Source organism: Apteryx mantelli, chromosome 1 (assembly GCF_036417845.1).
Source record: "Apteryx mantelli isolate bAptMan1 chromosome 1, bAptMan1.hap1, whole genome shotgun sequence".
Taxonomy (NCBI): Eukaryota; Metazoa; Chordata; class Aves; order Apterygiformes; family Apterygidae; genus Apteryx; species Apteryx mantelli.
Window position 1 is genome coordinate 132,095,346 of NC_089978.1, and position 13,447 is coordinate 132,108,792.

The window sequence follows — 13,447 nt, forward strand, 5'->3', positions numbered from 1 at the left end:
CTGGAAATGGAATTTCAGGTCTGATCAGAGCAGATGCCCATTAAGACACATTACACCAAATCTCTACCTAAAGCTCTGCCATCACACGTCTGTTACCAAAGCCTTCAGCCATCCCACTGTCCACTGTCCTTTCCCCCATGCTTTGAGAACACCTCACACCGTTCAAACAGTACATCTCCCTTTCCAAATCCACAAACACCAGCAATTTCATCTCTGTCTTTAATGGGAGCTATCAAATCAAAGGGAAAACAGATTCTGTGAGCAGGCTAGTATTGTTTCCGGTGATATCATTGCACCTTGGTATCGGAGCTGCCAACACACCTCGGAGAGGCAGTACTAGAAGACAAAACAGGGAAATGCATCGAGGCAGGCAGCTCTGGTGAACAGAACGTGGCGTGGGAGGTGCTGGAGTGTCACACTGCAGTCTCACAAGTGTGCTTCACGTGTTCCCAAATGTACTCATCTGCGGGCAGACATTTCAGTGCATTCTATCTGGTCAGAAACATATGTGAGCATACAACCCCCCAGAGGGGCTTCGGGATCCAAACAGCCTGCTGTTCCCTAGAGTTCAGGGGTCTGGGTGGGAGCCAGAGGGGCTCTTCCTTTGAAGAGAGGATGAGGGTAACTCCCAAGAAGGTTTCCATGGGCTGCAAATGGAAAGCAGTGGAGGGAAAGGAAAAAGAGAGAGACAGAGAAAAAGAGAGACCACCATTATTATCACAGCAATAATTCTTACCTGTCTTCCAAACTTTTCCAACACACAAGCCTCATGGATCCCACTGTTACCTGTCCCTCTCCCCTCCCCTCTTAAATTAGCATGTAAAATTATATCATTCTTCCACACATTATAAATCAGAAACTAGGGCTACACACCCATCCAGAGACAGCAAAAGCAAACCTCTCACAAGCATCTCCTGTCATGCCAGTGACACCAAGGCTGCAGTTCCTTTGCTTTTGCTCTCAGAGCAGTTCTTACTAGTTCAGATACCAGGCTACAGGCCACCAAGCACTGGGGGTTGATCCTTACATTGCGCCCACCAAATAGAAAGCCAACCCACAGATGTAACTGTATATCAGTTCCACATCCAGCAAGCATCCTATAGCAACAAACTAGTGCAAATGCTATATGAAAGGAAGAAAACACAGGTAGCTTTTGTTTTTTGAATGTCTATTTAAGATATAAAACTTAATTTGCTAGGGAACATTGAACTATATCACAGTACATTGCCAAAGCAAGTTTTGCACAGAATCTTTGAATGTGTCTATTTTAAACAGGCAGCCTGTAAGTTACTGAAACAGCTCTCCTCAGAAAAAGAAGGTGCTCATCAGTGGGATATCACAGTCTGTCTTATTCTTCACCAGACTAGAAACTCTTTCAAGGAATTAGGTAGTAAATGCAGTAGGCCAATATATCTCCCAAGAACATGTCTTGTTCTTCATGATCTGTGCAGCACTGGACATTCAAAAATTATTTCCTGCACTGTAGCGTAGCAAGGTGGCTATTGCAGCAACAGATAATGAAAAGGAATGTGACACATCAAAACACTTCAGCAAGGGGAATTTAGAGAAGCAGAAAGTAACTACCTAACTTAGAAGCTGCTGGGGAAGCAGATGTGAGCACAGAACAGGGGAAAGCCCCAGGGGAGCTCTGACCGCTGGGACTGCAGCTATGTCTCACTTCGAACAACGGGACTGAAGGGAATATCCACATTTACTATTAACGTTTTTACCACTCCTAAAAGAGAGATTATGAAATTGCTCTCCCCAGGCAATGGCTGGTCTGCTAAGATTGTCTGTTGAGCTGTGATGAGTGCTTGGCCACAACAGAGAACTGCAGCTGCTCTTTGTCACAAATTAATGTCAGTAGAAGCTCAGGTCACTATGAAATACTGTCCTAACATTGACTTGCTGTTGGAGACAATTGCTGCTGTGCTGCTGGGAGGTGACATGCCTAGGAATACCTAAGAGGCGAGCAGAATAACAAGGAAATTACCTTTCTGCTATGGCGCCACACTAAGCAGTTTGCATTTCCTTGTCTAAGAACCTTAGAAATTAAAATACCACACTAGGCTATTGTCTCAATACTGATAGACAAGGAAGGTCACCCCTCCCCCCAAATGCCCGCCTCTGAAACATTTGGGCTTGCACTGCAGGTCTCCACTCCAAATATTAGCACACATTGATACTGCCTCATTCACAAGGTCTAGAAAGTCAAAAGCTTCTAGCAAGGTTTAAAAGGACTGTGTGAAAGAAAGAATAGTTTTGCATTGTGTCCCACAAGTTCTCTCCAAATCACACATGCACACACAAATACACATACCTCTTGCATGTATGCTCACAGTACTGTCTGATGCAAAAAAGGGGAGCTGAAAGGTTTGATTCAAAAAAAGCTGTGGTGTTCCCTGCCTCTTTCCCCCCTCCCCCCTTTTTTAATTTCATTTGAAATTCTGATTTTATTGATCTTGATCAACCAGGAGAACTCTGCCAATGACCTGAGAATGAACATCCTTCTGCTGAGAAGACAACATACAAGCAAAGTCAAGGCAAAGTGACTTTACTTCATTTACAATACTCACTGCATTTATTTTTGATTACATCTGTTCAACACAAATGCCTGACAGTTAAGAGGATGGCTGTCTCATAAATGATTCAGTGTTCCTACCTATCCAAGTAAGGACTGAGAAAGCTGCAAATCCATATTTCTAAGTAGTCTACCAGCAAAGCAGGGACTGGTCAGACGTGATATTCCTAGGACTTCTAAGCTAGAAAATAAAGGAAGAATAATCTTTTTGTTCTTTCTCCCTTTCTGCCTTTTATTAAAAAAAAACCCAACACCCTGGCTGACTTTTTTATCCAGTTCAGGGAAAACCAGATATACTTGTTCCTTTTCTAGTCAGTTCTTTCATATCCCAGATCTAAAGTTTGGAGGCATGGAAGCAGTACAGGAACAGGCGAGCAACTCAAAGCAAAGCATGATTGTACAAAACAGGAAGATCTTCTAGTTCGTTTTCAAAAACTAAGAACAATAATTGAGGAAACAGACAACAAGGCCTCTCCCACCATAGGCTTATTGCACATAGCAACTGCTATCTGATCCAAAGAACCTTTTCATTTAGACCCCCTAGGAGGGACAGTCCCCTTGCTATTAGAGCAGTGAAGCTTGCACAGCCCTGCAGAGTGGGGAAGATTACTGCAGACTTGTCAGGGCTTATGCTAGGAGTCAGTGTGTCCTGTTTCACGCTCCCCTCTAGTAAGGCCATGACCCAAGCAGTTGCAGCACAGCCTTGGACCCTCTCCCCACTTCTTAAGCCCACCCATTAGTAGCCCCAGTTGGGTGCAGGGAAGGCTAGAGTGCTGGAGTGCACAGTATTCAAGGATCCCTGCTGGAAGACAATCTCCCCAGCTGCAGCCCAGCACCATAACTTCCTCCCTGCCATATGGACCCAACTGGCATGCACACAGTGAGGGGCAGAAAACAAGGCAATCTGCTAATGCCAGGCTCAGCTCTCTTGCACAGGGACTGCCTATCAAGAAGCACTGGGAACCTGCAGAATGCAAGGGAGCCCAGAGACCCACCACTGGCCATACTGTGGTGGTCACCTCCCGGACAGAAATCCTGGGCCCAAGCTCAGTATCTGGCTACTGGATGCCAGAAAGCAGCTATCGGGGGGTGACAACAGGAATGCACAATCAGAGACTGCAGCTGGCATGCAGCAGCTGGCATGCAGCAGCTGGCTAAAAGTAGCTCAGCATGGAATTTAACTCTTGGCCATTTGAATCTGAATTTCAAGTGCAAGTCACCCTACCATCTATTTCTGTTTGCCTGTGTTGCTCCTCTGCCCCACCATTCACCAGGCCCAGGAATTTTTCCCTTGCAGAGCAAGAAGCTGGCATTTTAGAAGAGCACATTATTCCCACTCCCCAGAAGACAGGAAGAACATTTCTGCAGTACTTACCCTGTGAATCTGCACAGGGGAGTTTGGGACACATTAAAACAAGACTTGCCAGCCTATGCAGGGTCACTGGAGATAACAGCTATACCACACAGGGCAGTCTTGTCAATGCCTTACTGATCTGGCTGAGCCAAAGGTCAACAGATCAAGGAGGACAGAGCAAGTGCTGTGGTCTGCCACCATGGGCAGGGGGAGGAAGGACTCTGAGCTCTCTCTGTGCTGCTCAGATTGCACACTTGCAAGAAGTACAGCAGCCCCCACTGTAAATCCACCTTAAACCCAGCTGCTGTTTTAATCAACATCAACCTTACCCAGGCTGTCTGCTCTATCGCCTACAGCAGTCTTCCTCAGTTCAATACTGGCATATCTCCAGGCACAGCTCTACCTCACAGCAAGCCAGTGCTGTCTCTGTGGGCAGTCATCTACCACCCACCAGTCTGGACACTCTTACAATTCCTTTTCATCCCCAGAGAGATGGAGAGAGGACACAGCAGGGAATGGTTTCCTTTAGTCAAGTTAACCATCCTTCTTCCACCCCACTGTTTGATGCCTGGAATTAAGTCTTTACCATACTTTTCCCAAAGAAAAATCACACAGATCCAGCAAATGTCCTGGGATTCTTTGTGGAAGCAAGTGAAAAATGCTGCAGCACAGCAAACCTCACAGCAGTGGCACAGACCTTGCTAGCATAATTATGACCAAGTATGTACATCTGGTAATCATGAGGTTATTTTGGGTGATTTCCATGAAAAAAAAAAAAAAGAAGGAGCAGGGTTGATACCTAATTATAGACCCATCTATGTACCCATAGACAGAGACAGTGTTCTGTGCTAGTTAAACTATTCTATGGCAGGAAACTACCAGGACAGAACTGATAAGGCCTACAAGTCAACTGCTTTCAACCTCCTTCTGGGGCTATCAGGCACCTCACTGTATGTACCTCAGCCCTTCAGGACCTGAGGGAAGCCACCTGAACTTCTACCACTTTCTCAGGTTAGCAAAGAATCAAACCTGTGGCAAATAGGGGCAGAGACTGGGGTGTGTTAGGTCTCATCTCTTCCAGGCAGAGTTAGTGCTAAGTTTTGCACAGGCAATTGCATTGCAAAGGCCCAGGCAGAGATAGAAGAACCTGCTTCCACAAGCAAGTACTTACACAGGAATCCCACAAAGGGTGACGTGTGCCCGTGCTAGGAGTGCCCTCACTTCATATACTCCCCTTCGCTCACATAGTCCATAAAAGACCCTGGCAACTCAGCAAAATCTTCCAAGACAAGACTGGTAGAGTCCTCACCCAGCAGGTCACTGTCAGGCCGGGAGGCCCTGGGGTGCGGAGCAGGTGGAGGCGGTGGTGGCTGCGGAGGAGGCTCTGAGGCACTGGACTGGATGCAGTCAGGCGAAGGGTGAGGTGGCAGCTCCTCACACTCCTCCAGCTCCCCCTCCGCCTCTGAGGAGGCTGGTCCTAGGACGTGGTAGAGGCTGGGCAAGCGGATATCAAAGTGAAGGCCGAACTTGGCAAAGAGCTTCTCATTGAGGGAGTACAGCTTCTCTGAGATGTCATAGCCAAGGTGCGATGAGAAGAGGCGGGCAATGTAGCGGTCCCTTCTCAAGAGGAGATACAGCTTCTTCCTTGGCCAGGTGACATAACTGCAGTCGGTCTCGGCCGTCAGTGTGACCTGCGGGGCAGGGAGAAGAACAGCACAAGGAAGGAACAGAGTAAGTCGCACTACTCTGGTGGGAATCATCCACCATGGGGACGTGCAGCTCCTCTCTGATAAAAGACTTTACTCCCTTTGATACCCACTCTCTTCGGGGATGGCAGAGGTGGAGAGCCAGAGCATCAAATCTGTATGATTAGATAGATCTTTACCCTCCTCTGCTTCTTCCCCCGCAAAAAACGGAAACCAGGTTTTCCTATGTTTTTACTTTCTTGCTTTCAAATCATGATCACTGTTTCTACCTGAGCAATGCAGCTGAAACGAATAGGGTGGCAGAGACAGCATGGAGGGCCTTATCCTTCTACAGAAACAGAGGGGCAGTTCTGCCTGTAAAATATGCCCAGATCACTGGCTGCCACCCCTTCCCCAGGCTGGGTCACATACCCCCATGCTTTGAAAAGGTCTGGGGCATGGGAAGTGCCACCTGGTAGGGTTGCCTTTTCTTTCACTGGAGGGACATTGCTTCTACCCAGCTCTTGCAGGTGCTGTAGGGCAGAACAGCATTTAACAACGCACAGCAGCACAGGGCAGTTTAGCAAGAGAGGAAGACTGTCATAAGCAGTTGTTACCATGTTTGCATGTAGAGAGGGAAGGGAATGGACAGTTAGAGGATGTCAGACATAATAATCCAAGGTGGAACAGAGTCCATCTCAGGCTATTAGAAGTTTCATTTGGTTGATTTCAAGTACATTCATTTTGCTTTGGGTTTTGCCAACACAAAAAAGGCATTTTTTTCCCTAGCCATAAGACTAGGTTAATTATAATAATAAAAAAATCATATACAATATATGTGTGTGTGTTGAAATATAAATATAATAATAATAAACAAACCATAAGATAGAGAAACACATGAAGGGTCAGACTGCCTTGGGCCAGAGAAGAACATCCAAGAGCAATGGAGACACCGGCATGCGAACAAGCGATAGAGCCAAAATATCCCAGGGGCTCCCTTTCACTCTATATCCAGGGGTCTCCTTGGTCAGCCACCATGGCAGAAGGCCACTGGGAAGCTAAACATGGCTTGGCTACAAGTGTGTGTCCTTGGGTTTGATATTTAATGCCATAGCCTTTGCAAGCAGCTGCCTTACGAAAGAAATATAGGAGCGAGAACCTGACAACTTTCCCAGGCTGAGGTGAGAGGGAGTAAGGATCACATGGAAATTTGAATGACCAGATTCTCATTTTCCTAACCAATGTCTGGCAAAGCTATTGAAATTCTCTGCTTCTCACAAGGGATAAAGTAAAATATAGTGACAAAACCTCTCTCTTAACCAGGGCAGCAGGACAGAATTCACTCGTGAATCCCCCTGACACACATGCTCCTGCATCTCATCAGAGCTCATAATTCAGTCTTCTGGGGGAAAGAGTGCCAGTCATGAAACCCAACTCCTCCAGACACTGGGAACCAGCAGTTCTGTGGGAAGAAGACACAGCCAAAGCAGAAAGCATAAGGAAACTGGATTGTCTTATGGAATGAGTCAGACTTTTGCCATTTTTTGCTAGGCCCAGAATTGAAGCTGCTCAACCCAGACAGCTATGAGGAGAACTTGAACAAGAAAACCCTTCCCTGACTTCCTACAACAAAGCCCTAAAGTCAAACATGCTTTCTTTACCCAAATGATTTTGGTGTTGGGAATAAAATTGAGATAAACAACCGAGTTTTGTTAACTACTCAGATAAGAGGAACTGATGGGTTAAACAGCTGCCAAAAGCAGCACATCACCATAACTAAGCATGGCTGTCAAAAGTAATGCCCTGCCAGGAACGCGGACTTGTCACGTCTCACTTAATGAATGCCATTCTCACATAGCCTGCTCTTTTCTCATGCTCCTAAGTAAGCAGACCTGGTTTTGAGGCATTTCCAACACATCACTGCAGCCTTTCCGCCACCTACAACCCTCTCCTCCCCTCCTGGTGTCAGGCACAACTGATCTCCCTGACCAGCTGCATCTCATTGAGCAGGACAGGGGCCAAGAGTGTGGTGCTTTGCAGGGCTGTGCTGTAGCCCCGGCACCAGCTTGCTCTGGAGCTGTCTCACACACCACACAAAGACACTCAGGAGGTCTGGGAACATTCAGTTCCACAGAAATTACCTTAGAAAACATTGCAGATATCTTTGCAGGTCACATGTCATCTGGCCAGCCATCTCCTCCCTTAGAGGGAATATTTCCCCCACCCCAAGTAGCACTGGGCAGCCACCGTTCTCTCTACTTGGTTCTTATGCAAACACAACCTGGGAGCTAGCAGCAATCTGCCACTGGGCTGGGGACCTGTGCATGGGGCACCACCACTGCCAGCACAGGCACACCGTAACTGCCCTGTTATCTTGACCTGACATCCCAGTTTCTGCTGCCCACCTCCTTGCAAATTGTAGCTCTATGCCACATTCACAAGGTCAGTCATCACCTGCAACTGTTCTTCTCGCAAGACCATAATCATCAGTATAGCTTTCAGGAGTGACTGCCATGAACCCTCTCACACAGTACAAGGGCCAAATTCAGAGCTGAGGGAAGCAGATTCTGAGAGCTGCCCCGTTTTAACCAAGTCTGAACTTGGCTGCCCTCATAATAAAGCATCATCATTCCCTCATGACTGTCCCATGCTCCCAAGGGATTAGCAAAATCCCTCCTTATATGCCCTAACTGGCATATTCTAGATTCACATCCTGATAGGGACCAGCCTATCTTGGCTTGCAAGTTAAAGGCAGAGAGATGTGGGCTGGAGTAATCTCCTCCAGAAGGAAAGCCAAACAAATACTATGGTGTTGACAGCAAGGGCAAAACCCTATTTTTCAGTTGCTGCAAATAGGAATTGGTCTGACCTCTAAAGAAGGGATTCTTGTACTCAGAAAGAACCATATTCAGGCTTGAATCATCCTTTCTACTTCTCCACCCCGAACACATCATCATCAGAAACTTCTGTGTGGAATGGGATATTTATGGATTTACATCACTATCACATTTTGCCACAGCTGCCATCCTGATCATGAAATGATGCATCCCTCTGGCAGTATGCAGGGCAAATGCATCAATACAGGTATTAGAGAGCACCGTAATGGAAGTGAGCCAGCAATCCAATGCCTTGTCTCCCTGGTAACCTACAACCAGCACCCCGGTCCTTGCTTCAGAGGAAGGTAGAAGCACAACAACACAGCGGATTGTGCTGTGCTGTGCTGTCAGCCATGAGGAGGGGTAGGAAATTATTCCTGGTTAGCTTTGAACAGCAGATATGAACCCACTCTGTCCCTTTCCCAGGCACATAACTAAGTGGCCAGGAGCAAGCCTAGGCTACTACAGAGCCGAGGCAGTTGCACGGAGTTACCTGGAAAGTTCCTTCCTCAGAGGGTCGCAGTGACTCCCATTCTGGAGAGTCCAAGAACTGATATGGAAATATATAGTGCAGGAATTGTCCATCCTGGCTCACTCGGATCCTGCAGAGAGGACAGATGACACACACAAAGCCACTTAAGCCACAAAATAGATGTTGCATGAACCTGACTGGCTCACAAAATGTGCGGGCAGCCTGTCCCTACCAGGGAGGAATGGCCTCCCCACCTGGCACATGTCTTATACCCTCTCAAGGGCATTTGCAAATGCTTCAATCTGTGGGGCTGTCCCCCCTTTTTCCGTGGGGAACCATCTTCACGGAGGCCACTGCCCTTCCCCCATATTCCATCTGTGTTTCTTACAAAAAGCCAGCCCTCACAGGTGCAATGCTTGCTCATGAACTAGAGCTTTTCATCGCTCAAGGCTGCTCCTTTTCAAGTACTTCTGACTGTGGCTCTTGGTACTTACCTCTTCCTCCTCTCCTCATAGTTTGGGGGGGGGGGGGGGCGAGGAGAAGGAGAGGAAATAAACCATCTTGATGCTGGGAAGCCTCTACACCCAGAACCCAAAAAATGACACTGGCCATCCTTCCTGGCACATCACACTGCAAGCTCATAGTTTGCTGCCATTCATCATTCAATCTCTTTTGGCCTCTTTGCCTTCCAAGTATCCCTTTCTCCTATTTTTGCTGCAATTGCCTGGCAATGTCAAGGTCAAACTTGCACCCAGCTCTGCTGTGGAGCAGAAAGGAAGAGCTGCACAGGCTGTGGCAGGAAATTTTGAACTCTAGGGAATGCAGGATCCATTTCTGACTCTGCACCGTCACATTACTGTGTGATTTGGGGCCTCTTGCTCCCCTGCCCCCATGTCCCCCAGCTGTATGATGCACAAAGGCAAATTAGCCTTCAGGAATCATAAGGCTCCATTCATTGTTAGTAAGTCAGTTGGAAACACCACATGGAAAGGTCAGGGAGTTGCAAGGCAGGCGCTCTGATCCAGGCACATTCTGCCCTTCCAAGACTCCCCTGTCTCAATACTTTTCAGCTTAAAAGGGGAGCACCATAACAGTAGCAATGGTCTGTTGGGTCTGCAAGGACCTCACAAGCTCATTGCAAGGCAGTAGACTGGGTGCCAGGAAATAGAAATCCAACCCCATCTCTACAGAGCATACTATACCAAAGGAGATGCATACTTCCCACTGCAAAAGAGAGCAGAACTGCCCCTCCAGCAGTGGCTGGCTGCTGCAGCACTTCCATGCCCACAGCGCAGCATCAGAGCATCTGGTGTGAGGTAAGACAGCACAAACTCCTCCCGCTAGCATTATTTGCAGGTATGGTACACTACAGAGGAGGCTGCTCAGCACAGCTGTTTGGTGAGGGGAAAGACATCTAATGAAAATACATGTACTCAATTTCCTCCCCCTGCAGTTTCTTAGTGGATTAGCTCTTCTTCAGATAGCGGAAGCAAGGAGGCTGGCAAGTGCACAGATCTGCTTTACTCGGATAGAGCCTGCTTTTTACACAGTCCCCTCCTCCCAGCACAGCCTTAAGACATGGGCGCAAGGCGAGAGCAAGATGTGAACTGAACAGAGACCTGAGAATCAGGATTCCCTAGGTTCGAGCTGCGACTCCTCACTATTTTCCTGCAATGTACCTTACACTCCTCCTCTTTAGGCTTCAGTTTCTCCCTTTTTCAAAAAGAAGGAAGAACACAACTCACGGCAGAGAAGGATTTGAATTCTTGGACCAGGAGAGCTGTACAAGCACTCTGAATAATTAGCCTTGAAACATCCAGCACTTTCTGAGCACACAGTAGTTGGGCTAGGTACGTTCAGTTACAACTGCCTGCAGAGGGAGTCTTTTAAAGGTGTTATTTATGACATGCTTTGAGATCACTAGAGAAGGGTTGTTAGCAAAGCATTTGCTGCTGCCTTTTGCCATTTGGCATCGGACAGTGGTCCCAGGATGCTCTTAATACATTCTAGAAAAGGTGGGAAAGGAACAAACACCAAGAAAAGAAAGGACAGCCCTTCTTCTTTACACCTCCCCTCCCCCACCAGGGAGGATGGACCACTGCAGTAAAACACATGAGCTCCAGGTGACACTGGGTTTGTCTTCCCAAAGGAAAATCCTTGTGAGACACAGTTCCTACAGCTTAACACCGTTCACATTTACTGGTGTCTCTCCTTTCCCACTCCCAGTTAATGTCGATGCCAAGTGTCTGGCAGCAGGTGGAAAGCTAGTATCGCTACCACCTTTCTATATTTCGATTTTGCAAATTGGAAAAGAGATAAGCTCATATAAGCATGCCACTGGATCTCAAGTGAACAAATGTCTGTACTTCGTTAGCACAGTTCACTCAATAATCAAATCCCCAGTAAACGAACAGCAACTGAACATTGCTTGCAGGCAATCAGCTGCGACCACCTACAGGTCCATGGGGTCCTCCTTGATGATCCAGAGGAAGGAACATCATGAATGGATGAGAGCACAGGGAAAGAAAGAGGCCTAATGAAGGGGAATCCATCACAGGAGAGCTCGCTCTCTTCTTAATGAAATGATTCTCAAAGTGAAAAATTTCCAAGCCCTGGGAATAGAGGGTAGAACCTTTCCCTTCAACACAGCTGGCCAGGGTGAACAGGTGAACCAAAGACTACTACTCATCATACTTAGTGCATGGCCATTCACATCACAGAGACGTTTCCAGTACCCACAGAGACCACAGGTTCAGGCACATCTTCCTGCCTTGAGAAACAATCTCTCAAGGCTTTCAGACTCCAGGTGCTCTTCTATCAGAAATAACATCTCTTTAAAATGACAGAAAAAGAGATAAGAATTCCCCAACAGTATTACAAGCAGGGCTGAGTTGGCAGCTTCACTGTATACAGTTTGATTATGCAAACCCCTCCCTGAAATATTCTAACTTTAAAAGACGCCCCAAAACAAAATAACAAACCCATCCCCCAACAGACATGTCTCAAAGCCCTTTTAGGGGAAGGAAATCGTCACCACCCATTTATACAAAGGAAGAAAGACTAATGCATAGAACAATAAGCCACACTGCTTCACTATCAGGCTTTGTTCAGAAACAGAGAGGCCTTTACCTGCCAGACAGCAACAACGAGAGGCGGTCAATGGGTGTCTTGCCCTCCACTGCGTAATTCTGGTCTCTAACTAATGACCGGACTTGTTCTTCACAGCACTTCACAACTTCTTTGTAGACTTCCAGGGGCACCTGCAAGGGCAGGTACATGGTCTTGTAGAGAAGGTCAAACTCTTCTGGGATGATGTCTTTGTGGAGACGGTAAGCCAGGTGAGCCAGCTGAAGCAAGCAGACTAGGACAAGCAGCATGTTCCAGATGAAGATATCCAGGCCACAGGCACTCAGCCAGCCCCACAGAGCATAGCAGAAGTAGCCTGGGGCCAGTAGGCCAAAGATATAGAGGGAGCCAAAAATGCCGCTTCCCCCCATGTACCCCAGGAGGACAGTGCAACTGGCCAGCTGGTAGGCTGCTCCCTCCATGTGCTCTTTCCAGGCATCGCACACAGGGGGCTGGAGAATGGCCTGGTCCCAGGAGAGGCTGCTTCCACTCATCCTTCCCCGTTCCCCACCCTCCCTGTTCGTCCTGCTTTACAAGTGAATTGTCATACAAAAAGTCTGCAGATATCTAAAAGCAGAGCCTCCAGGTAGCTGTTCCTCCTCCTTCTCTTGAGCACCAGCCAGCCGGTTCCACAGCAGCGTGCTTCAGAGCAACACGGTAAAGTGCCTCTGGACGTTTTCACTCCTGCCAAATCCAAAAGAGCTTGCTTTTCCTCTTTACGGTGTTCAAACTGGCAGCTGGCCCCCACACTAGCCACACCAGTACCGATCAAAGCTGGCAAATACGAGACCAAAGAGCTCAGTCAAAGAAAGCATGGAGGCCATTAGCTGGAAAACTCATAGAGGAGAGGACTGGTTAGAGATCTTGTTGCACTGTCTCTCTCGCCAGCCCTCCGGCAGTGAAAACAGAGACTGTGAGAGAGCAGCGGGGCGGGGAGGGGAGCAGAGCAGAGTGAGCTTGTGTTGAATTTGGAATGTATATCACTTGGCAACGGAAAGTAGAGAGACCCCAACTGGATAACCATGTTTGGAATTGAAATCCAAGGAGCAAAAGCAGCGAGGAGAACAGAGAAAAGGCATGCACCCGCTACTTAACATAACTCAGACACCCAGATAAGCCCAGCACAGTACAAAGAGGAGAAAGGAAAAGCTAATTTATCGCTGGAGACTTTAACCACACGTAGGGTTACACACTGCTCTTCGCTCTTGCAGAAGAGTGCCTTTCATCCAGCACAAAAAAGGAAAAAGGTCATCTCCCTCTTGAACCGTAAACTAGTAGTGATGGCAGGAACTTAGCAAAAGAAGGGAGATTGATTCTTGGGAAATATTTTCCAATGATAGGCTGTGTAGCACA

General features: G+C 47.5%; 1 protein-coding gene across 2 annotated transcripts; it reads right to left on the reverse strand.

Annotated features, from left to right (window-relative positions):
- Nucleotides 1–205: 205 nt before the first annotated feature.
- POPDC2 (popeye domain containing 2) lies at nt 206–13,028 on the reverse strand. 2 transcript variants are annotated; one of them, XM_013950202.2, is made up of 4 exons: nt 12,098–13,028; nt 8,990–9,098; nt 5,245–5,626; nt 206–647 (listed from the first exon to the last, which is right to left on the reverse strand). In XM_013950202.2, the coding sequence occupies exons 1-4, from the start codon at nt 12,586–12,588 to the stop codon at nt 562–564; spliced, it is 1,068 nt and encodes a 355-aa protein (XP_013805656.2). In that variant the 5' UTR covers nt 12,589–13,028; the 3' UTR covers nt 206–561. The 2 variants fall into 2 exon arrangements, with proteins under 2 accessions (XP_013805656.2, XP_013805655.2); XM_013950201.2 differs by having other exon boundaries at nt 562–647; nt 5,107–5,626.
- Between the last annotated feature and the right edge of the window lie 419 nt (nt 13,029–13,447).

Coding starts and splice junctions, on each gene's coding strand:
- POPDC2 (XM_013950201.2), bottom strand. CDS start 12,588: ATGAGTGGAAGCAGCCTCTCCTGGGACCAGGCCATTCTCCAGCCCCCT. Junction 9,099..12,097: donor TCGTTGTTGCTGTCTGGCAG/GTAAAGGCCTCT, acceptor TCCTCTCTGCAG/GATCCGAGTGAGCCAGGATG. Junction 5,627..8,989: donor CTGAGGAAGGAACTTTCCAG/GTAACTCCGTGC, acceptor CCTGCCCCGCAG/GTCACACTGACGGCCGAGAC.